The 27,517-nt window shown below is 43.3% G+C and overlaps 2 protein-coding genes across 3 annotated transcripts in view; one reads left to right on the top strand and one right to left on the bottom strand.

Moving 5' to 3' along the window:
* Window positions 1–27,517, top strand: part of fkbp16 (FKBP prolyl isomerase 16) — a 156,111-nt gene that overhangs the window by 77,211 nt on the left and 51,383 nt on the right. The gene's annotated exons all lie outside the window — the stretch shown is intronic.
* Window positions 24,744–27,517, bottom strand: part of LOC133549417 (uncharacterized) — a 2,812-nt gene continuing 38 nt past the window's right edge. Inside the window, exons 1-4 of the mRNA XM_061894800.1 lie at window positions 27,003–27,517; window positions 26,894–26,944; window positions 26,644–26,814; window positions 24,744–26,404 (exon numbers count right to left, since the gene is read on the bottom strand). The exon at window positions 27,003–27,517 is cut by the window's right edge and continues 38 nt beyond it. Of these exons, the coding sequence (XP_061750784.1) occupies window positions 25,286–26,209 (924 nt within the window). The 5' untranslated portion in view covers window positions 26,210–26,404; window positions 26,644–26,814; window positions 26,894–26,944; window positions 27,003–27,517 and the 3' untranslated portion in view covers window positions 24,744–25,285. The remainder of the gene's footprint in view (window positions 26,405–26,643; window positions 26,815–26,893; window positions 26,945–27,002) is intronic.

Genomic DNA, 27,517 nt, shown 5'->3' on the forward strand with positions numbered 1-27,517 from the left:
AAGGTAGGCCTCTTTTAATGAAATATTATGTTTCTCGGTAGTGTTTTTATGTGTGCACTGACACTACCGTTTGAGAGCCAATTATCCTGTATAGTTTCCCTGTAAAAGCAAGTCAATTATTGTCAGTGGCTGTTGTTGAAAAACCACCAGGTAGCCCGAGGTCAAGATTGGATGGATTGGACCAGGATCTGTAGATTATATAAAGACTTTTGAGAACCTCGGCAGTCAGGATTTCCCCTGGCTTAGATCTGCAGGAGGAAATACAAACAAACAGGAGAGGGAAGCACATGGTGCAAAGGCAGCTGAGGGGCCTCACTCCGTTTGTTTCCTTTTAATAGGACGCCGTTTTTCGGAAAACTGGTCAATGTGGCAACAAGTGAGGGAGAACAGATGTGACGTCTTACCATAACAGCTAAGCTACTTAACAAGGTTGGAGTCGTGCTGCACATCCAGCCAAGAGTCAAAACAGACGCAGGACACACATTTGCAACGTCTCTTTGTGAGGTCACTAAAATTAGCCAGTCACTGTACTGAATAATACTAAATGAGCTGGGTCAGCCGTGACCCTAATGAGAACAAGCCAGTACAGAAAATTAATGGATAAATAATACTCTAACAGTAGGTAGGTGCAATAATAACACGGCCCAATACTTTTGTCCTTGAGCAAATGATAGGTCAGTTATCTAGCCCCAATTTCATTGGTCAGTCTACATGTCAGTCACCTTGCGTGAGTGATTGGTCGGGTAAGTACCCACTCTTAATTGGTCAGTCTACATGTCAGTTACAATTTTGCAACAGGAAGCAGGGATGCCCCTATACAACTTTTTCGATGAGCGTTTGAAGCTTTTAGCATTGGTTGATTGCGGTATTAATCAGATATGATATCCGCATTATTCATAGTAGATCCAGTACATCATATATGGTGAAGTGAAATTAGTCAATTGGAGAACAATGGTAGGCATGAAAAAACCTATTAGTTTTACCTGTCTGGAATAGATTTAGGCAGTGTTTAATTTGAAGGGGTGTATTAATTGTTTTGGCGACACCTAGTGGCCTCAATAATTAATTAAACGGAGCTTATGTTACTACATGTTGCATGATGCGGACACGTTTGTTACTGGATCTTTTTGATTATACTTCAGCCTTGGAGACTTTTTGGTGTAAAAGTAATATGCAACTATATTAATTTGATACTTGCTTATATTGACAAACGTGTTTTAGACTGCAATGTTGTTCAATTAACCCTTGAGTAATGTTCATATTGTTGTTACTCAGCCAGCGTTTGTTGGTCTGATTGACCCAATGCATTTTGTGGCATTTAATGTCTCACAATCAAACACTTTTATGTTAAAATACTGAACAGATGTTTACCTTATCCCACACATGGTTGCAACATTGTTTGTCAACACTGTCTGCTCTCATTTTCTCGCACATTTGACCCGCTGATGTTTTGTGTACCTACACTCTGGTAGCCTATATAGCCTTTTAGGCTTCCTTCTGTAATCGCTTCACTAAGACCTTGTTTACACTGTAGGTCAATTCAGATTTTTTGGTCCAAATGTTGTCATGCCTGTAAATCAGGTTTATGTTTGGTCATGTTTTGTTTTGTTTTGTTTTCGGACTCTTGCTTCACGTTTTGCACTTCCTGGTTTTGTTTCCATGCCAACCCATTTGTTTCCACCTGGTCCCCTTAGTCATGCCCCGATCCTCAGCCTCTCACACCTGTTTCTAATTACCACAGCAGTATTTAAGTCATTTGTTTTCCTTTCCTTGACCTGGCTACTTTACCTACTGGACTGTGTTGAACCCTCATGATCACGCACTTACCTTTCCTTGCGGGACCCTCATGCTTTGCCATGCTGTTTATTGTTTGACCACGCCACGTAAGACTTCTTTTTTTGGTTTGCCTTGTGCCTTTTATAGTATCTTATGTTTGTTTGTAGATAGTCCCCTCCTTTGTGCTGTTTTTGTTTAAAGTTTTTAGTATAGATTATTATCCGCCACCGAGCGCGACCTTTGTTTTACCTGTTTTGTATTATAGTGTATGAATAAAAAAAATGTACTTACATTCACCTCTCGCCCGTGCGAATCGTCATTTACGTAGAAGAAGCAAAATAAATCCATGTCACAGTCCTGACAAATGTGACCTGTATTGGATTTTTTCCCCTCAGTGTGAACAGTACAATTCCGTTTTTTTTTTCTAAATCCGACCCAGGCCTTTTTCATATGTGGATACAAATAAGATATGTATCGAATGCGAATTGAGTCTGAAAAATCGGGTCGCGTTCATCCGACCAATACATCATCAAAAAGCGATACGCGTCATAATTCTTCGCCAAAATATAAGGTTGTAAAATAAATAGTTGAGGAAAAAACAGGCGAAACGATGCAATAGTTCGGTTCAGAAAATGTGGACTTTGATTGCAGGAAATCCATGAAATGACTTCTGTACACAGCAGCAAATGTGACATCGTGACGTCATGTCTGCACATTAGACATCACATTTTTTTGTAGTGTGAATGAGTACATAAAAAAATATATATATTTTGACCAAAAACATCCTACCCTGCATTGTGAACATAGACTAAAATACAAGCAAAGACCAACCTTATGTGCTTATTGGAGGACATTTAGCTGTGCAAGTAAACACAATGCAAGTGTAGCCAAACACTTATATCGGAAGGTTTCGATGAAAGCTGATATATCAGGAAGTAAATAGGTTGATATTTTACAATATAAAGGATTATTTGAACATAACACAATCAGTATAGAAATGAGGATAGAAATTAAAATGTTTGACATTTTCCTTTACTCAGGGGTTGTAAAAGGAAGTAATCATTGATTGATCTGATCCGTCATTTTAACATTGTTATTTCGTGAAAGGACATCCATGCATCAAAGTTGAATGTCATACTTTAACCTATGCTTCAATAATTATTCATCCTAAATGAATTACCGGGCATTCCATAAATACACAAGCTTTTGTCTCCGCATGTATGACATTCAGATTGTCACCATAGAAACCACGGTGAGGCACGACACTGGCCTTTGGAGTGGGGGGGGGGCTGACGTCAAAGTAACCGCTGATTTGCTCCGAGAGATGTTTACTTTCATTTTGAGCAGCAACGGGTCAGCACGGAGATAACAGGCTGAGTCAGAACACTATCACATCTTAGTGAGGACGTCTGCTCAGACGCAACAGACAAGTTGAGTCCATATTATCTGAAATGCAAACTTGACTTCCCGTTGCAGCAGATGTTGACAGTCACAACACAACCGCGTCACGCCGACGTCAGGCATTAGAACACTTCTGACCCGTCTTCTTCACTCAGTCTCAATTACACATTTCACCTTTTACATTTGGGGTCATATTGTAGCTTTCCCACTACAGTGGGACCCGGGACCCACTCTGATGTTAACACTCAGTTAGTAATCTTACTCTTAATTTTAGTCGTATTCATTAATTATATCTGACGTACTTACAGTTAAACAGGATAAACCTCGTCAAATGATATGAAACCATGTGTTGATCGACTACAAAAAAAATATGTCAAATACGCTGCAAAAGAAGGGACTCATAAAAACTAACGAACAATTCATTACCGTATTTTTCGGATTATAAATCGCTCCGGAGTTTACGTCGCACCTGCTGGAAATGCATAATAAAGAAGGAAAAAAACATATATACGTTGCATGGGAGTATAAGTCGCATATTTTGGGGGAAATTTATTTGATAAAATCCAACACCAAGAATAGACATTTGAAAGGCAATTTAAAATAAATAAAGAAGAGTGAACAACAGGCTGAATAAGTGTACGTTATATGACGCATTAATAACCAACTGAGAAGGTGCCTGGTATGTTAACGTAACATATTATGGTAAGAGTCATTCAAATAACTATAACATATAGAACATGTTATACGTTTACCAAACAATCTGTCACTCCTAATCGATAAATCCCATGAAATCTTCTTCCTCGATGTCGCTTCTCAACAACTCTGCCAACTTCCTCTTGTCCAGCTTGTAATCTGCAGTACATGATTTCCTTTTCGGTGTCATTTTTGTTCAGCCCCTCTCAGTTTTTATAAGTTACCGCCAACGATGAAATGATCCATTTTAATAGCAACGGCAGTAGCATTTAGCATGTAGCAGTTAGCATTCCATGACCCACAATGCACTTCTGCCATGACCCTCCCCCACTGAATTCCTATTGGTTAAAGTGTTTGTGACGATAGCTGACCTTTTCTTTGTCTCTTCCGCGAATGACATAAATAATAATATTTGATATTTTACGGTAATGTGTTAATAATTTCACACATAAGTCGCTCCGGAGTACATGTCGCACCACCGGCCATATTATGAAAAAAAACTGACTTATTGTCCGAAAAATACGGTACGTACAATGACGCAGTGCTAAATTATGTTATTTTCTGGACAATCAAGCCGCACCCACTATTTAAAAAAATTAAATAAAATCCATATATTAGCCGCACCGGACTATACGCCACAGATATATACGCTGTGAAATGAGTTATTGACTCAAAAATATTTTGTAAATGTTTATTTATATACCTAAATCGTAACACAGCACTAAAATGGCTGTATAAACAAAAACAGAAGTCATCGTCACACACCCACTATCTGTGGAAGCTAGCGTGCCAATCAGCCAAACAGACTCATAAACTCCACGGTGATGTTTTAGTGAGTTTACTGAGGAATTTGTGAGACTGAAATGATACAAAAAGAATGCTGTTGTACGTTAGTAATACTAACACGGACACTCGTAAACTTGTAAGGATATTAGTTAATGCTAACAACGCTAACTTGATGACATTGCGATAACACGTACAAAATTGCATGAAAAGACTCCTGCAGACATCACACATGGGACAGTTTAGTAAGTATGAATAGTTGTAGTTATATTGTAAAACTTACAAACGTTGCTTGGAGTGATGAATGAAGACTCCGTACGAGTAGATGTCATGGTCCACTAGAAGACGGAACAGCACTTCCAACCACTTCCTGTTCAAAGCACTAAACAGAAGGAAATACTGTAGACAACACCTGCAGTGAGCAAACTCGTCCAAAAGATGGTGCCACAACTCAAACAATAACACACCTATGACAACTATTTGGGTTATGGCCGTTTGCAAGGAAAACATCAGGAATTAGACATCATATAATAAGCCACAGGGTTTAAAAGCATAGAAAAAAAGTAGCGTCTTATTCTGTTGTCTGGAATTTACGGTTATCGTAAACAGAAAATACATATGTTTCTAAAAATATTTGCCAAGAAAATTAGTTATAAAAAAAACACCAGCTTTAACACTTTAGTCGTATTTTTTGTGCTTAAGAAACCTCTATGATTTTAGCTCCATACTTCTTCTGTTTTTTTGATATTGTCATTAATGCCACAAGTGGTGGAAAAGGGTATTACATCTGAGTACCATGGCGGCCCATGTGGACCAAAGCTGAGAAACAGATATATTGTGTTAACATGTGCCCTATGGTTAAGAAACACTGCAATACAGTATTATTGTGACTAAGTTTATCATTGCGGTGTGTACAACTACACTAATACTTTGGTTACTGTAGCACCATTATAGACTCTCGGGCGGTGGTGTCAGAGGGGAGAAGTCCAGAAAAACTCTTAGCCATTATGGACAACACCTCCCACTCACTACACTCGGACCTTGCGGAGAGAATGAGCACGTTCAGTGGAAGGTTCAGACTCCCAAAATGTAACACCAAACGACACAGGAGGTCCTTCATACCGACAGCCATCAGACTGCTCCCGTCCAAAGGCAAAACCTAGTAACTCACTTCTAGCTGATTTTGAGAAAACAAAGGAAAACCAATCTATCTTGATGCTGTCTTACAAAGATCTACAAAGTCATCAAACGTATAGATGTTTTCTTGAGCTTTCATTTTCTTGCCGATTGAGCCATGGATTGAATCTGCTCTCATGAACGTGTGCCCTTTCTCCAGATATTTTATCACAATCTCGGGTGGGCCCCATTCTGCGTTTGCACATTGGGCAAGAGCCGTGTACAGCGTCCAGTTTTTATTTTGACTTCCACAGTTATCTGCCCAAAAGAGTATGCAAGGGGAAGAATCAAGAACAATACATTTAATGAAGGTGCTTGCAACATCCTGGGCCAATCTTCCAAATATCCCCTCGTGCCATAATATCACATAATCAGGTTGACCGTCGGCCCCCATTCGTGTAAATGTCTCATTAAAGACAAAAAGGCGACTGACAAAGAAGCTCCGATTGGTCCCTCGAGATACTAGGTTTTTCTGTTGTATCTACACGGTTATGTGGTAGTTGCTAAGTCCTGCCATGCGGGTAACAGCTTACTTACGGAACAAATTACAATATCGCATACACTAATGTAAAGCATATCACCTAGGAACTCCAAAATCATTATCAGCTCAGTTTTGACCAAAATTGAGTTACTGGGTTTTGCCTTTGGACAGGAGACTGTATAATGCATATGTTCCTTCTTGACTGCACTTAAATGTAGAATATATTTATACTATTCATATATTATATATATATTATGTTTTATTTTTATTGTTTATTGTGAGCGAACTGTGGTGCTGAATTTCCCCTAAATACTTTCTATTCTATTCTATTTATTAGAAAGTCGAAATATAGCAACATCCCTCAGTTTGATGCAGTACAGTCGTCCTCCGCTGGAAACTACAACCCCATTAGTAAACAGGCACTTTATTTGCTCACTTTCTCCATGAAATGTAAAGATTTTCCGCATCAGAGGCAGCCCCTCCACACAAAAAAGACAAGTGTCACTAAAAATAACTTCAACCTGCCCGAGTCTTGCTCCGAGCCTCATTAAACTTCACCTCAACTCTGCTGCAGCACCAAAAATAAAGTATTTTTCTCTCCTGCAAGCTGCTGTGGAAATGAAGAAAGTCTCGAACTAGTTACAAACATTTCAGTGTCTCTGTGTTTTAAGACTGGTTACTAATATTTGTGGCCATGCACACTAATAGCATTCACTTTGGATCCAAAATGATTTGATAGAAAAAAGTTGTGACAAGTCTGCCTTCACCACACATCAAGGTTGTATGCTTTTACATAATTGATGTTTAATGATATTCCAACAGGAATAGCCTTCACTGCTTTACCCCACTTTTCCAAGGAAGAGGCGTTCAAAGCAGGCCTGGGCAATTTTTATAACTCGGGCGTGACATTTAGGGAAAAAAAATGTGCCTGGGGGCCGGTATATCTATTTTTATAAACACTAATACACAACCTCACAATAATGTCTGATTGAATGCTCAAAACGTTTTGACAGACCGCCTTAGAAAACATAATGGAATTTTACATTTTTCTATGAACGATAAAACACTGAATGTTGACAACATATGGATGTGACACTACCTTTCGATCGACACATTTTACAAAAAAAAATGCAATAAACAGTAAAATATGAACACAAAGGGTACAAAATAAACCCACCTACAATCTGACACATCTGATACATCACTAAGCTTTAGAACTTTGTTGTGAAAAAATCCTTCCGCATCTGTGGAACTGCTCCCCACCCACACTGCTTGGTGGCTCGTCTGAGCTGCTGTGGCTTACATTACTATAGTAACTAACTAAATGACCATAGTAACTAATTAGATTACCATATTAACTAAATAGATGACCATAGTAACTGGTATATCATCCCTAAGCGCATATTCCAACCATTGAAATACTTTGTACAGTTCAAGACTTACGGTCCTTAGAAAACATTACTGCACATCATAATGGCAGCTACACTTTACATCTTAAACATCTAGAAAAAATATTTAGGAATGTCCGGCGGGCCAGATTGAAAAGCTCAACAGGCCGCATGTGGCCCCTGAGCCTTAAAGGGGAACATTATCACAATTTCAGAAGGGTTAAAACAAATAAAAATCAGTTCCCAGGGGCTTATTTTATTTTTCGAAGTTTTTTAAAAATGTTTACCCGTCCCGGAATAACCCTAAAAAAAGCTTTAAAGTGCTTGATTTTTGCTATTTGCGAAGCCACCGTCCATTTTCCTGTGACGTCACATAGCGATGCCAATACAAACAGATGGTGGATAGCACGGCAAGATATAGCGACATTAGCTGGGATTCGGACTAGGATTTCAGCGGTTTAAGCGATTCAACAGATTACGCATGTATTGAAACAGATGGTTGGAGTATGAAGGCAGATAGCGAAAACGAAATTGAAGAAGAAACTGAAGCTATTGAGCGAATAGCTATTGACGCTATTCGGCCATGTCTGCTTTAGCATCGCCGGTAAAATGTGCGGACCAAACGATCAGGACTTTCGCATTGACACTGGATCAACTTAAATCCGTCGATTGGTAAGTGTTTGTTTCGCACTAAATGTGGGGGGAAGGAAACGCTGAATGTAAATATAGTTTCAAATATACATACAGCTACTCTAAATAGCAGGTTAGCATCGATTAGCTGGCAGTCATGAGGCGACCAAATATGTCTGATTAGCACATAAGTCAACAACATCAACTAAACTCACCTTTGTGATTTCGTTGACTTTCTCATTAGGAATGCATCTGCTTTGAGTGTCGCAGGATATCCACACGTTTCTCTGTGCCAAGTCTGTCGTAGCATCGCCGGTAAAAACCAAACGAGGGACTTTCACATCTCTTGACACTGAAGCAACTTAAATCCGTCAATTGGTATGTGTTTGTTTGGTATTAAATGTAGGTGGAGAGAAAGGTTGTATGCAAATATAGCTACAAATGAGGCATAATGCTGCAATATGTACATACAGCTAGCCTAAATAGCATGTTAGCAAATTCTACGTAAATCAACTTGAATCCGTCCCTGATCGTGTTGTTACACCCTCCGACAACACAGCGACGAGGCTGAATGTCTCCAAGGCACCGGAAAACAGCCGAAAAAACGGAAAATAACAGAGCTGATTTGACTTGCTGCGTGTAATGTGGTGGACAAAATGCCATTGACTACCTAAGTGACGTCACGTTCTGACGTCATCGCTACGAGAGCGATAAATTGAAAGGCGTTTAATTCGCCAAAAATCACCCATTTAGAGTTCGGAAATCGGTTTAAAACTTATATGGACTTTTTTCTGCAACATCAAGGTATATATTGACGCTTACATAGGTCTGGTGATAATGTTCCCCTTTAATTTGCCCAAGTCCAGGCTTCACGGTGGCAGAGGGGTTAGTGCGTCTGCCTCACAATACGAAGTTCCTGCAGTCCTGGGTTCAAATCCAGGCTCGGGATCGTTCTGTGTGGAGTTTGCATGTTCTCCCCGTGAATGCGTGGGTTGCCTCCGAGTATTCCGGCTTCCTCCCACTTCCAAAGACATGCACCTGGGGATAGGTTGATTGGCAACACTAAATTGGCCCTAGTGTGTGAATGTGAGTGTGAATGTTGTCTGTCTATCTGTGTTGGCCCTGCGATGAGGTGGCGACTTGTCCAGGGTGTACCCTGCCTTCCGCCCACCAGCGCCCCCCGCGACCCCGAAAGGGAATAAGCGGTAGAAAATGGATGGATGGATGGATGGTTTAAAGAGTCCAAAAAAAACAAAAAAACGTCCTTCCTTACGGACATATAGTACCTCGAGCTAATTGACCGCACCCCATTTATACAGTAATAGATAGATAGATAGATAGATAGTACTCTATTGAATCCTTCAGGAGAGTTCCCTCAGGAAAATTTAAATTCCAGCAGCAGTGTACAGAATTGAGATTGAATTTAAAAAGTAAAAAGGGAAAAAATGGGGGTATAAACGGAAACAAAATAGAAAATTATTACAATAAGAATACAAATAAAAAGCAACAATGATAATAAAAATATAACAGTATAATAACAATAAAACAAGAGAAACTAGGCAGCAGTGACCATGTTATGAAAAAGTATTGCACTGTTATTGTTTTGCATCCCCTGTCAGCCTAGTACCCCCCCCCCCCCCCCCCCTCCGCCCCAGAGAGGAGTTGTACAGTCTAATGGCGTGTGGGACAAAGACGTTTTTTAGTCTTTTTAGTCTAATACCAACACTTCACTGAGGACATCTTATATGTATATTTAAAAAAAAAAAACAGGCTTTGCTACACATCTTTAAAAGGCCAGGAGTTGTGCCAACCAATCATTTACAGAGAATTTAAGTCCCTACCTTTAGTCAAAAGTGATTTATGACCCCTCATAAATCAATGATTTATGACCCCTCAAGGTCAAAGGTCAATGATTTATGAGGGGTCAAGTTCAAAGGTTAATGATTTATGAGGGGTCAAGGTTAAAGGTCAAAGTCAAAGGTCAAAGTCAAAGGTCAGGTTCAAATGTCAAGGTCAAGTGGGTGTGGCTTACCCGGAAGAGGGTGGAGTTAAGACCTGCGGTGGGAGTGGTTAAACCAGGAAGGGGGTGGAGTTTTAAACAGAAAGAGGGCAGAGTTAAGACCTGCGGTGGGAGTGGTTAAACCAGGAAGAGGGTGGAGTTAAGACCTGACGAGGGAACAAAGGAGGGTTCAGTTTTTTTAAGAAAGCAATGTCATCTGAGCAGCATGTGACCATATATTTGATAGTTTAAATGTTTACGATCGTTTGAAACAACTTCCAGATTTCGATGTATTGATGGCTGGGAATGTTACGTGTGGAGATGTGGACACGCACGCACTTCACACACACACACACACACACACACGCAGAGGAGGGGTACAAAAGGGCGGTGTAAGGCTTAGTCATTATTTGGAGCTTTATACGTTAGCGTAAAGACTTTGTTCGATTCGGTCATGATTAGTGAAACGCCTGTGTCGATTTATAAAAATAATAAAACTTACATTGACGCTCCGCAAAAAAGTCGAGTGTTTCTAAATCGTATTCAGATGCCGCCGACCGAGTCTTTGCGTGAGAAATGGGACTTGGAAGCGTACGGGATGGAGGGATCTTTTGGATTTGTATTCAGATACGAAATGGGGGATATCTGCTTATTTCAGCTAAAAGAAAGAAGAGACGGAAGCCCTTTCTCGATATTTTCATCGTTATCTACCGTGGATTGGGAAGTTTTAAGACTGGCAATGCCCGATTTCCTGTGGCGTGATCCTTCACCGGTGGATAAACGCGTAAAAGGAAGCTTGTTTACTTACCCGACGATGGATGAGTTGAATGAGAGAAGAATTCTGTTCAGCGCTACCTGGGAGACGAAATCTTCAGCCTCGGGTCGTTGGTTTTTACGTGCCAGTCTCCGTGCTCCAAAAATCACCGGTACCTATCCGGCTCAGTGGACCGAGCCCGATGTCTTTTCCCTGGAGTCTTTCAACGATGAATGCGGGGTGTTTACACCGTTGGTGGTCGTACCCATCGTGGCATGGCGAGAGCGAATGGCGTCGATGAAGGAGAAAATAAACGACTTGTTCCGAAGCAGTCGACAATGGAAAAGCATGCTGACGACGAGAAGAAAGTTGTCCTTTGAGACCACACCCCCGACGGAGGACGAAAGGACCTCCCCCGCTTCAGTTTCAACCAATAACCTTCAAGGAAACACCCCCTCCTCCGACTCGTCCAATACCCTTTGAAAATCATAGCGTTAGTTTGATTGGTCGAGCCTTTTTTTTTCGACCCTCCCTATAAAAACAACCCCACCCTGCAATTTTTTTTTTCGACCAGACCATATTGGCTCCCTTTTTTGAACGCACGGATCTCAAACAAGAAAATGGCAAACAAGACCATCAGACGCGTAAAGACCCGTCTTATACCACAGGACGATTTCAAACCATCCGTAAACACGACTGATGAAGCAAACATGGCCGAGATCTTTAACCCTCCTGAAACGATGGCTGGATCGGAGGTGGTGAGCGACGATGAGACGTGTCGCTTCGGCAGATGTTTCTGCAGATGGGGGATGAAAACCGACAACGCTAGGCAGTCTTTGCCAGATGACGATAGGAAGGAGGAGGAAAAGGAGAATGACCTGATCATCATAACACCTCCGCCGTCCCCGCCACCACCCCCGTCACCATCCCCGTCACTCGTGGACCCCCCGTTGCACATCGATGATGAAACCGATGGGGGGAAGTGGTTGCTTTTCACCAGCACGGTGAAAACGGCCGTGTTTCATCTCCTCAACGAGGCCATCCGCCAGTTCAGGCAGAGCGAATGTTACGGTTGTCGGGTGAACCATCCGAGCCAGAGAAACCACCCGTGCCTGGAACCCTATGAAGAGGACTTTCTTCTGTACAACTACGACGGACTCATCAAGACTCTGCGTACGTCTAAATTCATTCAAGCCATTCAACGCTTGCTGATGCTTCGTCGCATCGAGGCTGAGGATTCAAGGGTCGAATCCTACGCCGACTCTCTGCTGTCTCAACTGAAATCTGAGAGAAATGTCTGGTGGGCCATAGATGACGTGTACAACGAGTTGGTACGGGGTGATGAAACGATTTTGAGACATCTGGATATGGTGACAGAGTGTTGGAATAATTACAAAAAAGATGGGTAATTATTGGAGAAAACTTGTAAACTCTATCGAGAACCACGCTGTTATTTACCCGTTGATTGACGCGATGGAAGCGTATGTTCTAAAACGAGACAAACCTCAAAAACTACAAATTATTCTTGATTATGCCCGCTCTAAGCCTACCTGGGAAGCTACCTGGAAATCCGTTGTCTCTCATGCTTTTGACTTTGACATTTTTGAAACAATTTTGAAGGAATGGTCTAAAGAAAAGTCTTTTCAACCTTCTCCTTATCACGTGTTCATTTTATATGCTCTGTTTGTTGATATGTCGATGTATCGTCTACGATGCGACATCCCCGTCAACGTTTTGTTTGAACTACAAAAACTGCACGAAGCGATTAAATTCACCTACGGTATACCTGTTTTACATCAAACCTTGATTATAGTTTATAGTTTATAGAAAAATTGTTTTAGATTCGCTGTGTGGTGTCCATGAATGAATAAAAACAAACTGTTTTAGATTCATTGTGTTGTTTCCATGAATGAATAAAAGAAATGTGTACCAAGCAACACGAGTTCATTTCTCTTTGTCTTTCCACAATGGAGAAAGCTATGGAAAAAGCATACTATACACCCGCACACCCGGGTAGTTTTGGAGGGGTAGATCGACTCCGTCGAGCTGTGCAGGATGAAACGGGGCAACGTGTCACAAAAGAAAAAGTTCAAGAATATTTAACGGGACAGGACGCCTATACACTCCATAAACCGGTTCGCATTCATTTTCCAAGAAACAGAGTCTTTGTCCCGCGACCTTTAACCCAGTTTCAAGCCGACCTCTGTGACATGCAAGCCTTGGCTGAATATAACGACGGTTATAATTATTTATTAACGGTCATAGATGTATTTTCCAAGAAGGCCTATGTGAGGGTTTTGAGGAGAAAGACGTCCGTGGAGGTGGTTGAATCGTTTCAATCGGTGTTGGGGGAAAGTCAGATTCCTCGCAAACTCCAAACCGACGCGGGAAAATAATTTTTTAACAAGAGTTTTCAAGCTCTGATGAAGAAACACAATATTGTACATTTTTCTACGGCCAGCGATCTCAAAGCTTCGGTGGTTGAAAGATTTAATCGTACTCTGAAAGGGAGAATGTGGAGATATTTTACAGCCAACAACACCAGGCGTTACCTAGACGTCTTACAAGACTTGGTAAAAAGCTACAATCACGGATATCACAGCAGTATTAAAATGAAACCGGTGGATGTGACTTTGGAAAATACCCCTCACGTGTTTGAGAATCTCTACGGCTCATTCACAGCATTCAAACGCAAATACAAATTTGCCACGGGAGATATGGTGAGAATATCCAAAGTGAGAGGAGTGTTTGATAAAAAATATGAACAGAGTTTTACAGACGAGGTGTTTACAATAACACGACGTCTCCCTCGATCTCCCCCGGCATACAGACTGAAAGATTTTGACGGTGAAATAATAGAGGGTTCTTTTTACGAAGCCGAGTTGCAGAAAGTAAAAGAGAGCGAGGACAAGCGCTATCATGTGGAGGAAATTCTAAAACGACGTACGGTCGGTGGCAAAAAACAAGTTCTAGTGCACTGGAAAAACTGGCCCGAAAAATTCAACAGTTGGGTGGACGCTGACCTCCTTACAAATGTATAAAACAATCTGATGCCTTTGATGAGCCTCACAGTCTAAAGATCATCGAGCATTATGGATCATTCCTGCAACGAGGGTTTTTACCTCACCTTACCCTCCAACGCCAGCCTCAACGTATTTAAAGAAAACAAAAGTTCCCATTACCAGATAGATTTAAGTCAACATATAGATTTAGCAGGCTCATGGGAGGTGGCCTTAACAGAGATTTCATACCCTCGCTCATGGTATAATGTTTCTAACGGAGCATTTTATGAATGGCTAAAGAGACCTCCACCGGTGGGACCTGAAAGCAATCCTGGAATGGGGATAGTTTACCGTCAAGAATTGAGAGGGGGATGTTATGAGAACATTACACGATTCATAAATGAACTGAATGAATCTTTACAAAAAATTGACAACGATGTGAGGATAGCCTTTGACGATGTTAAAAAGCGAATCTCCTATCAATCAGGGGGTCAAACTCATTTTCGTTTTTCCCCTTCCCTGGCTTACATCATGGGAGTGAAACCTGGAAAGTGGATCAACTTTGACCGTGGGTCGGCCCCCTATCCCGCGGATATAAACGCCGGTTTCTACCATCTCTACTGTTACAGTGACGTGGTGCGACCTCAGATAGTAGGCGACGCTTATGCTCCTCTTTTGAGAATCGTGAGTGTAGAGGGAGCTTACGGTGAGATTGTCACCAAGTGTTTTAACCCCGCCTACTATTTACCCGTCTCGAAAAATCACATTGAAAACATCAGGGTGGAGATTAAATCTGATCAGAACAAACACGTCGACTTCACCTTTGGAAAGACCATCGCGAAGCTCCACTTTAGACCCGTTAGAAAGTAAAACCAACAACAATGAGAATGAGTCAACCCATGCACGACCCTCTACGTTTAGTGGGTTATTACGAAAGCCAAGTGGGGGGTTCCCTCCCCGGTTTCACAGGTTCACCTGTGATGTACGGGCGTGGGATAGGCTCCGTGTTTTCCAGGTTGTTTCGTTTTGTATCACCTCTGGTGAAAAGAGGTTTTGCCCTGGTCAAACCTCATCTTAAAACAGCGGCAAAAAATATCGCTTCCAACGTATTCAGTCATGCCGTTGGAAAAATGGGTAGTGGGGTACAAGACGGATCAGGAGGAATAATGGTCCTGGCTAGACAACCCCGAAAGAGACCCCCGGGACGACGTCTCTCAACGAGTGGTAAAAAACGCCGTCATCTGGGGAGAAGAAAATCAGTCGGTAAAAGGTTTTCAAAGAGAAGGACCGTCGTTCCCTCACACGATATATTTTTAAAAAAAAAGAAAAAAGATGGCTCTTTTACATCAAAATTCGGCCGAATGCACGATGGCCGAGCTGGATTTATTTTCAGCTCCTATGACTCAGATGTCTATCGATGATAAATCCTACACAGAAGTCCTACCGCTATCCGCCATCACTGACGGGGGTCCTATTGAATTTTTCATCCCGGGAGAAGGTGAAAAGTACTTGGATCTGAATGACACATTACTTTACCTGCGGGTTAAAATTACCCGCGCCGATGGATCAAATATCCCAAACGACGCCAATGTGGGTCTCATCAATTATCCTCTAAACACCATCTTCAGCCAATGCGACATTATGCTCGGGGAAAGACTGATTCCTCAATCCAGCGCCACACACCCATACAGGGCGATAATTGAAACGCTACTAAACTATTCTGAAGCCACACTCAGAAGTCAATTCTCAGCCGGGTTATTCCACAAAGACACCGGCGGCTCAATAGACTCTATAGAAACAGCGAACGGACCAAACAAAGGACTCAACATCAGAGCCGGTTACACGGCTGAATCTAAAGAGGTTCAGCTACTAGGACCCCTCCACGCAGACATTCTTTTCAGCGAGAGACTCCTTCTCAACTCGGTGGATCTGAGGATCAAACTCACGCGTGCCAGCGACGCCTTTTGTCTCACAGGGGCTGCGGACGGTACTTTCCGTCTGAAAGTGCTGGGTGCCTCTCTCTTCACAAAAAAGGTCACCGTTTCGCCGGCCGTACGATTGGGGCACGCCTCGGCCTTACTCAAAGGAAACGCACTCTACCCTTTGTCACGGGTCAGCGTGAAAACCTACTCTATCCCTGAAAATTCCAGAGTATGCACCCAAGAAAATTTGTTTTTGGGCACGATGCCTAAATACATTGTTTTGGGTATGGTAAATCATGAAGCTTTCACAGGAAGAAGAGATCTCTCACCCTTTAATTTCCAGCATTTTAACGCAGAATACATCACCCTCTGTCACGCGGGAAAACAAATTCCCTCCAAAGCTTTCCAACCACAATTTAACCAGGGGGCTTCGGTCAGAGAGTTTTACAACATGTTTACCGCTACAGGGAGGCATATGAAAGATTTACCTCTGTGCATCAACAGACAAGATTTTGAACGGGGTTATTCGCTGTTTGTGTTCAATCTCAATCCGGGAGAGGACAGCGACGCATTGTCTCGGGTTTCTAATGGCACTTTGAGGTTGGAAATGAGATTCAGAGTACCCTTACCCAACACGGTCACTCTTGTGGTTTACGCATGTTACGATTCTATTTTGGAAATTGATTCCAAACGACAAGTGCTGGTGGATTATTATTGACGACGGAGATGAATAACCATCAACTGGAGAAGCTTCTGCGACGAGTGTTGGGGAATGTTTTCTGTGGTGTATGGGCCTCCGACCAACTCCCCTCACTGACTCGCTCCTTTACCCCACCCTCCTACTTTATCGTCAACACCCACGAAGGACATCGACCGGGGGAGCACTGGTTATCGATGACTCTGGAGGAAGATGGGACCGCCACTTTTTTTGATTCTTATGGATTTTCTCTCGATTTTGATTACTACCCTCGGAGCATCTTGAACTTTTTGGAAAATCGTTCTGACCGTATATTGTACCACAACCTACAGCTTCAACACCCTTTGTCCACAGTGTGCGGTCAACACTGCGTTTATTATCTGCACCATCGATTTTGCGGACTGTCTTTTGAACAAGTTTTGTCTTTATACACAGATGATGTAGTAAAAAATGATCTTGAAGCATATACCCTGGTTAAAAAAATTCAATGTTGTACTAGCACGAATAAGAATAATAGTAGTCGTTGTGGCGTACAAGACGTCTGTTGTTTAGAAACTTTTTTGAACCGTTGAAATGAAAATGCTGTACACACTGCGTTTGATGAATAAAAAAACATTTTATTGAAACAAGAGTTTTGTCATCATTCATTCAAGGTTTAACCAATGTGGGGACAATGTCACTTTTCTACCTCTTCTTTTCCTCTCGGGAGATAGAAATGTTTCTTTTTCCACCCATTCTGATTCAAACTCTCCATCCGCTTTCAGACGTCTGTATTGATCTCGTGCTCTGGGGTTATGAATGGTCGATGTGGGGACATTTAGCTCCGTCAACGCTGTTAAAAATTTTCTCCAACCCTCAGGCGTGCGGGTCTGTGGATTTTTGGACCGTTGCATCAGGTGTTTCAGTAAATCGATCATATGAGATCCCTGCACCGGTGTACCGTTTTGAACAAACTCTCCTTTAGGAGGTCCACCCCTTATCATTCTCGGATAATTTTTTCATAATGTACTCGGCGTTGTTACGGTCGCGTCGGGGGAGGATTTTCAGAACTTCGATCATCGTGACATCCTTTGACCCCCCGCCAGTATTCCGAGGTTTATCCTCCGGTTTATCCATCGGTTTATCCTCTGGTTTATCCTCCGGTTTATCCTCAGAGTCATTCCATGGTTCACCCCGCAAATCCTTGTGTAAAGTCAGAGTCATCCTTTTCTCCTCCCGTTGCCCCTGCTTCAACAGGCCGAGATATCTCTGCAGCAGGGTATCGTATATTTTTATTCTTTCATGAGGATTCATTCCGGGTTCGTTTAAGACGGCTCTCATTTTAACATCTAGATCATCCTCCGCCGAGTCTCTGATGGTCGGCTCCGGGCGAGTCAGACGATTTAATTGTTGGGGGGATAGGAGAAACATTTTTTGAGCCTTTTTCATCTTCAACCTTTTCCGCTCAATCCACCGATAAGATTCCCTATAAACGGTACGACGGTGGCCAGTAAGGGTAGAAGAAAACCGCCCGACTGTTTCATCAGAGTCTGGCGTTTGCGTTTCAGTCCAGTCCTTTTATCAGCCAGCAGTCGGATGATTTTCTTTTGTTTTTTAAGATGAGCAAATTGAGACGGTGATAAGGGCACATTACCCTTCAGAATGTTTAAAGCAATTTCACACAGCGTCTGGATAAAGTCTGGTGAGCCGTGACTCAGAATATCTCGACGTTTTTGTGGTGTGGCATGGTACAGAGCTTTTAACATGGGACCGTTCCTCTTTACACGCTTTGACATTATGTTTTTGGCACGTAGACAACGGGCCACTGGTGCGGAAGCACGCCCGACCTCACTCTGTATTGTTCTGGACAGAAAGGTGTCAGGTCGACCAATAAATAGCCATGAGCATCCAAAGTAGCATCCGCAAAACTTTCCAAGAAAAAACTTTTTTGTGCGGGGAACATTTGCTGTGCCAACACGTTAATCTGCAATCTGTCCCGCGGATTCTTAAACAGTATCATATAATTACAGTTTAAGCTAATGGTGCGTGAAAATTTTCCCTGATGAAAAACATTCTGGGTCAGCATCATAACGCTCATATTTCTATGATGTCTATACTGCGTGAAAAATTTAACCACTTCGGGGTGATTTGAGGCTTGAAAAATAACATCGTCCAAAATCACCAAATGGGTCTGATCGTCCGGAAACAAGTTTTCATCTTCAAAGGAATCAGGCAGTCCTTCAACAAATTTTATTTTTTTATTCATCTTTTTTAATTCAGCATACATGGGTTGGAAAGATGTATAAATCCACACAATGTTGTCGGGTACAGAATTCATGACGTGTTCACAATTTTCCAATACACATTTTACAAAAAAAGTCTTTCCGCAACCACTAGGTCCTACAACCAGGCATGAAAAAGGTGTATGAAATCTGGGATCAAAGTCTACTCGTTCCATTTTTTCCATTTCCTCTCTAATACCCGAAAGGTAAAGTTTTCCCGTCGGGAAAGAGACGTCTTTTGTCATACACCACTCGAAACTTTTTTTCGAAAGACGAGTTATTTAAAAGGAACCCCCTTTTATCACGAACAATTTGGTGATGAGGGGTGTAGATCGCACCTGTTTTGTCTTCCTCCAGATAGCCCTCCACCAAATCTTTAACGCTGTCAAAGTTGACCCTCTCACAACACTCGCGGGTTTGAGTGATTCCTTTGGCACGCAGCACAGTTTTTTTACCCTGCAGGGTTTGGTAGGCATAACTCTTTGGACCGGCGGAGACGAATTCGTGAATGCTGTCTCCTCCCAACTCATCCGTCAAATCGCCTAGATAGGACCCCGTCTCCAGAGAAACTTCCCCCTCGTTTACCGTGTAGATTAAACTATCGGTGTCTGTGTAAAGAACTCTCTCTTGCAACCCCTCTAGGTAACCGTACATTTTCAAACGTGCGTAAGCGGTGGTAAAAGCAGCGACAAATACATTATTTGTGTTACCGGGAAGCACCACGCTGTTTTTACTGTATTGCCATTGCACCATAGCAATTTGCTCGTTGAGAAAGGAAAAATATTCAACCTGATATTTTCCTGAAAATACAAAGTCGAAAAATACTTCACTTTTTCTCACCAAGGTGGTCTGAGTTCTATTGCACCTCTCCGCAAACTTTCCCCAAAGGCTGTTTAAACAGAGTTTTGACATTTGTCTCTTGGCAGGGTTGGGTTCGATTTTTTCAGCATCCAGCTGTATTCCCTGATTTTCACGATATTCACGAATGTACTTTTCCCTGCTTTCTGCATCGACGGCTTCTTTGGGATACCCTGAAGCTTCTTGCTTACCCTTTAGGAAAGTTTGAACATAACCCGTAAAAACGGTTTCGCTCCGTTCTTCAAAGTGCCACACCTCCGTAATCTTACCGACTCTGTATCCCAACTGTAAAGCTTTGTTGAATTCGAGCGTGACCCAGACTCCCGTCAATGCCCTTCCTTCCTCATCATGTTCGCAGGGTTCCTGCTGGTTATTGTTTTCTGCGCATGTGCGGCAAAGTGTAAACACTAGTTTACCCTTGACCGTTCTGTAGGGTAGCACAGGGAAATAGAGACCTCGAGGAGGGTGAACAACGGCTCTGACCAGACCGAAATAGTTTCCAACATCGTCAAAATCCGTGTGGATGATGACAGGATGACCCAGGGGGTAAGGAAATGCGCTGTTGACGTACGGGTAGAGAGAGGTGACATCCTCATACAATACACGCTGGTTCTCACCCGCCGTGTGCCTCAAGCAAAAGGCGCTTGTCCTACCTCCATAAAGAGCGTCTCGAGGCATGAGAGGTGCGGGGTAATTGCGTGTTTTGAGAAAGTCTATTACCCTAGGGTTTGATTTTTTCATTTCATTCCACTCGTGCTCTCTGATGACGATGATGTTGACCTTGTGGTCACGCTTTAACGCTTTCATTTTTTTCTCGGTAGCCTTGTGCAACTCCTCGAACGGTGTGTTTGTCAAAGGGCATACAGCACCGGGTTCGAAACACGTCGGGCATCCGTGATAAAAACACCCCTGAAATTCCCAGACGAATGGTTTGCCACCGATTATAGCAAACCCATCCACAAAGTATGCCCCCATCTGTTTTTCGCCTTTGTTTAAAGCATGCTGAATGAAAATACCACGACGATGCGACTCACATTCTAACCATTGGATGCTGGTGTGTGAGTATTTTTTACACAACCCTCGGTAGTTATCCGGGGAAGGTATGGCTAGAGAACGCGGCTCGAGGAAATTAGTCACAAACACCTTCATGCAGGCCGAGGCTATCTAAATTTGATGCAACCCTCACGAAGAACATTGATGTCGTTTTTACAGTAGTGTACCGCTTGTTTTTGAAAATCAAAGACCTCGCTTTTCTCATTTTGATACCACGTCTCAAACTTGGTGCGTTCAACAGGTGTCATGCGTTCTGCACCGTAATTGCTGATTGCGGGGTATTTTCCGACATAATTTAAATGTTCCTCCGAACTAAATTTGTGAGGAAAATACCCCTTGGACCAGCAATCACCGAGTCCTAACGCTTTTGGCATAGCGCTAAGCGGCATGGTAAGGAAGGAAAGCGAGTCAATGTATTTTTGCAAAAAATCAGGGTCTTTAAAACAGAGAACTTTACTCCCCTGCATGATAATTAAGGGTGCTATACCCAGCCGTACCATGCCTCTCAGAATCAAGTAACCGTCAAATCCTCTCGAATTGTGGGCTATAAATGTAGATTTAAGATAACGAGGTTTCCTGAAATGATTGAGGAAAACTGTAACACAATCCAGTCCAAAAGCACACCACTCTTCTCCTTGCAGCGTCTTGGTACAGACTAGAAAGGGAATGTGAGTGTGATTGTCATCGACAAACGTCTCAAAATCATAGAATATTGTGACGCTTGTGTGGCATTGTAATGCCGGATTGGTTCTTCCGGGGATGCGTCGAAGCGATGAACACAACAAGGTAAGTTATAAATGGATTTATTAAATAATAAAAGGCTAGGAACAAAAACACTGCTGTAAAGAGAAAACAAACCAAAAACAGAAAAACAGTTCCTCAGCATGTGAGCTGGAATAAACAAATGGCTTAGCGTAAAAGCTAGCGAGAATATACATACAAAGATGAAGGTCGAGAGTCGTCAGTGTTGCGCGTGGGCAAATTAGGATCCGAGACTGAACAAAGAAAAGAGGAAAGCTTATATAGGGAGAAATCAAGGAGAACCAGGTGTGTAGAAAAACGAGGAGCAGGTGAAATCAATGTGTAACCATGGTAACGGACTAAACAGGAAGTAAGTGGGTCAGAAGAGAATGAAACAAAGATGGAAAAATAAACATGTGAAGATCTGAGTCACAGATCGCAACAGTATTCCCCCCCCCAAAAAGACAGATTCCAGATGTCTCAAAGAAAACAAAAACAAATAAGAAACAACTTGAACCCCCTCCCCAAAAACAGAGTCCACAAACGAAGGGAGGGCGGAGGGAGGCCACGGTGGAGGGTCGCCAAGTCGTGTGTCCCCGAATCCACCGAGGACAAGTCAAGTGGCGGCGGCGGATGGAACGCCGCTGCCGAAAAAGTTTTGGCGGGCGACCTCGAAAAGGCCACATTAGTGGCCGCATCGCAGGATGAGGTGCCCGGCGAGGCGGACGACCCGGGCACGGCCACATCCGTGGCCGACATGGAGGAGGGAGTGTCTGGCGAGGAGGATGACCTCGCAGAGGCCACGCCCGTGATCGACGTGGTGGACGACGCCTCAGCACCGAAATCCCAGCAGGCTTGGAAGCAGCAGACGAGGGTGCGGGGACTGCAGCCAAAGCAGGCCCGAGTGCAGCTGGCGAGAATGATGCGGGTGCTGCAGCCGCAGGAGTCGTCGGAGGCGGCCTGGGAGCCGCAGGAGTCGTCGGAGGCGGCCTGGGAGCCGCAGGAGTCGTCGGAGGCGGCCTGGGAGCCGCAGGAGTCGTCGGAGGCGGCCTGGGAGCCGCAGGAGTCGTCGGAGGCGGCCTGGGAGCCGCAGGAGTCGTGACTGGTGTGAGCTCCAGCCTCATCGTCGGCGCCGGTGTGGGCTCCAGCTTCTTCGTCGGCAGTGCTTGGCGGCGTGGAGCTGGTACCGGCGCTTGTCGAGGAGCTGGCACTGGAGTGGGCTCCAGCCCTGTCGACACAGGTGAAGGTTCCAGCCCCGTCGTTGACGCTGGTGTGGGCTCCAGCCCCGTCGTCGACGCTGGTGTGGGCTCCAGCCCCGTCGTCGGCGGTGCTTGGCGGCGCGGAGCTGGTACCGGCGCTTGGCGGCGTGGAGCTGGTACTGGAGTAGGCTCCAGCTCTGGAGCTGGTACTGGAGTGGGCTCCAGGCTAAAGTCTGTAACTGGTATGAGAACCAGTTCTGGGTCGGAGGCTGGTGTGAGAACCAGGTGGGAGTCTAGTGCTGGCTTGAGAACCAGGCTAGAAACATCAGTTTCTGGTGCGAGAACCAGACTACAGTTAAGTGCTGGTGTGAGAACCAAACTGGGAGAAATGCAGAACACCGGTGGTGGAGGATGTGCTTGAGGTAATGACCTCGCGAGTCTGAACACCGGTGGAGGAGGTCTACTTGGTCGTTGGGATTTGACCGGGGGCAACACAGGTGGAGGAGGTCTACAAGGCCGTTGAGACTTGGCCGGGGGAAAAACAGGTGGAGGAGGTCTACAAGGCCGTTGAGACTTGGCCGGGGGAAACACAGGTGGAGGAGGTCTACGAGGAAGAGCTAAGCGGAATACAGGTGGCGGCGGCCTAGGAGGAGCTAGCGGTTTAACGGGCCGAAAAACAGGTAAGGGTGGCCTCATAGGAGGTTGCGGTTTGACAGTTTTAAGAAATGGTAGCGTCTGCGCTACCTCCGCAACACAGCTATAGGCCATAGCCCCCCCCTCCAGACGGGAATCCCAGACCCGTTCCCTGTGGTCAGGGACTGACCATAAGGGAGGGTGGTGGGAGGTTTGGAGGCGGGCAGACTCCTCCCCTCTAACTTGTACACAATTATTAGAAGGCGAAAAAACACTATACTTGGGCGGTGAAAGAGGTTTAAATGGTGGGGTAGAAGAAAAACTAGGTGACTGAGGTTGACTAGAATAATGAGAAAAAATATCCTGATAATTACGTATTTTATCATAAATGTTATTGGTATTCGAAAAAGGTTGGGAATGAAAAGTACTGTCCACAATATAAAAATCTTCTGAAAAAATGTCAACAACAGGGGGCGGTGTTGCGTCACCGGTGGGCGTACCCCAAATGTCGTGACTGCTAGAGTCAGGGGAAAAAAAACAAGCTGGATTACCGGTAGTGGAAGGTGAATCCTGGTCGGGGTGAATTTTGCTGTGTTCGTAGGAAGGATGAAGTGGTGCTGGATAATTACTGCCGTGCGGGGGACCTCTCCACTGGACCCCCCGCCTCTTCGGGGCAGCGCGAACGGCTTCGGAGGGGACTTCAGGCCCACAGTCAAGTCTTTCCTGCTCCCAAGCCACGAGCTCCAACCACAAACCCAAGTCGAAGGGTTCCTCCCGTGGTTTCGACGCGGAAAAACATTTTGATGCTCGGATCCTACTGTGACGCTTGTGTGGCATTGTAATGCCGGATTGGTTCTTCCGGGGATGCGTCGAAGCGATGAACACAACAAGGTAAGTTATAAATGGATTTATTAAATAATAAAAGGCTAGGAACAAAAACACTGCTGTAAAGAGAAAACAAACCAAAAACAGAAAAACAGTTCCTCAGCATGTGAGCTGGAATAAACAAATGGCTTAGCGTAAAAGCTAGCGAGAATATACATACAAAGATGAAGGTCGAGAGTCGTCAGTGTTGCGCGTGGGCAAATTAGGATCCGAGACTGAACAAAGAAAAGAGGAAAGCTTATATAGGGAGAAATCAAGGAGAACCAGGTGTGTAGAAAAACGAGGAGCAGGTGAAATCAATGTGTAACCATGGTAACGGACTAAACAGGAAGTAAGTGGGTCAGAAGAGAATGAAACAAAGATGGAAAAATAAACATGTGAAGATCTGAGTCACAGATCGCAACAAATATGATATTATCATTGTGGTTTACTTCACGTGGTTGGGGTTGTATATAGCAAAGATGTCGTGTTTCAGGTGTCTCTGAGTCACTGCGAGGTAGCTCTTCTTTACATATTTGACATTTTAACTTAGGGCACGTGTGTTTAGCGATACCTGTAGCCACAGGTACATCGTAAAATAGGTTGCATTTAAGGCCTTTCTTTCGCCGATCGCAGTTGCTGACGAGTTTTTCCATAACCCGGTGTTTTACCCTGTGTCTGAGGAGACATGCAGGAGAACGACACCACATGTTGCAATCCCTGCAAAGCACAGTTTTCCCCTCTATTTTTACACACCCATTTTGTGTACAGACCAAGCAATAGCCGTCGCATTTGTGTCTGTCGGGTTTGTCGTACCCTTGGTAACAGTAGTGACAAACGTGCGGTTTTGACAAAAAACCTTTAATGTTAATGATACCGCTGTAATGATTCTGAGATAAATACAGATACAACGGATTTTCTGATTTGGGGTAATCCGTCTCGAACCGTGAGAGGGGTCGTTGGCCCTCTTCTCTTTACAGTATGACAATTTTACGACGTACCACTTTTTCAAATTCACGAATATGACTGAAAGTGACGGAAGTCTGTTCGTCTAAGCCCGCTTTTCTCTGTATTTTTTCAGCCTCCGCCACAGCCTGGCTATCTGTAAATTCAGGATGTATCAGACTTGCTAGGCTAATGGCAAAACATAGTTGATTATTCGAGTTTAATGGATTGTAAAGATAACGAGCTTTTTTTCTGCGGATTTCATGTTCCAAAAGGGTTTCGATTTTTCTTCTTACACCACCTCGAGGGTTATGTATCACCTGGACCATCACCTGTATTTCTTCATCGTTCAATATTTCAACGTTTGATTGTACCAACAGATCTAACACATCTTGAAAAGCATTCATCACAGCCCCGGCATCGTTTCGAAATGTAAATGAAGTGTGTTGATTTGCACTTTCACCGGATAACTCCAATTGAATGATATCGTCGGGTCTAGCTTCCTTAGTTACCATCTGTGTCAGCTTTTTAAGGCTCCCCAAGACTCCGCGGTAAAATGTGGCGTAATCTGTTACATCGTTGTTTTGAGGAAAAGTTAAAACGCTGGATAGTTGTATATTGTTGAATGTTTCCCTCCTCAAGACATTTACCCCATCACCCCTCTGGGTCTCATTTGAAATTGATTGGTCAGCCGTTGACGGTTGGTTCTGCATGACCCCCACCACCTCCGAAAAATCCAAACATTCCCCCGAGGGTGTCGCCCCTCCCAACACCTCGTGATGCTGTGTAGAGGCTTGTGTGTTTGTGTTTGAATTTAACACATTAATATCATCTTGCATAGACGGATCATCGTTTGGTTCCCATTCTATCTGGTTGTTTGGATCTAAATGATGATTACAAACGTCTTCATCTTCTACAATAACTACATCTAATTCAGATGGAACTACACCCATTATATTTCTCTAAAGAAAAAAAAGAAAAAATAATTCGAATGGAACAGATATAACAAACCAGTATGTATCAAATCATGTCTGCCATCTTCATGAGAGTGCGAGCCAGTATACGATAGTACTGTTTCAGCCTTCTTCTGTTTCTATCATGTTTGTCGAGCTGGCGGGCGCATCTACGCTTCCTCCTGCGTTTGTTGCCTGTGGAAAAAAAAAAAAAAAAAAAAAAAAAAATTAATATATACCGGCTTTAACCACATGTGGCGCTGTCATCTCCACTCATGCAAGCATAGCCGGAAACAACCGCCCACCTCCGGAATCAGTCCCCGCCCATTCCCCTTAGGCGCGAAATTCATTTGAGCGAAAGACATTGGAATGAGAGGAGCTCTTTAAAGCTCCTGAGAATCTTAAAAAGCTTACAGAAAACGAGAAAAACTTACAGCGGGTGCCTGTTGGACATTCACCGTCGTTTTCGATGATTTCCCCACGGAGCAAGGATTCGATGTCTGGAGTCTTTGGCGCAATCAAGCCTTCTCCTCAGCCTGGAATGGCCGTTGACGGACCCTCCAGCGTTAAGGGAGACCAGTGAGCAAGAGATGTAAACGGAAAATCTGTAAGTAAATATATGTATATATGTATCGTATACCGCATGTTTTTTTTTCTTGTAAAAATGAGAATTATTTGACTCACCAGACTGCGATTGGGTTAAAGGGATCGCGTTGGTCTCTTCCGGCGAATCCTCTATAAAACAAAATAATGAATACACACAATATTAAATAATTCGAAGGTTTAAACACACCTCGATAATCATCTTCCAACTTTGTAAGATCGATCAAACAAAGTTCTTCGTCTTTCACTTCGTCGTCATCGGCTGTTAAAAAAAAAAAGGTATTACATCGTCGTACACGTGCAATGCTTTTAACGTTTAAATGCTTAAACGGAGTTAAACCATTGTCTAATAATGTGGTAAAAACGGAGGTAATGAAATGAATACAGTAAAAAAAAAAAAATCGGTACTTACACAAAAGGATTGGAGACTCTGTTAGGAGATCCCTTGGTGGTGGGTGAATTTCAACTCGATGTTCGACTGTTTTTAGTTCGAATAAATACTTATTATAGTAACATTAAACAGACGTGTTACAAGGAATGAAAAAAAAAAAAAAAAAAGAAATTACCTTTCATTTTGCAAATCGCGGTTACACTGTGTTCTGCTCTAGTTTCTCCGTCTGTTTAAATATGTTTTCGTGAGGTATGGAAGTTGTTTCAGACGATCGTAAACATTTAAACTGTCAAATGGGTGGCCAGTTGCTATTC

This window comes from Nerophis ophidion, linkage group LG03, assembly GCF_033978795.1.
Source record: "Nerophis ophidion isolate RoL-2023_Sa linkage group LG03, RoL_Noph_v1.0, whole genome shotgun sequence".
Classification (NCBI taxonomy): Eukaryota; Metazoa; Chordata; class Actinopteri; order Syngnathiformes; family Syngnathidae; genus Nerophis; species Nerophis ophidion.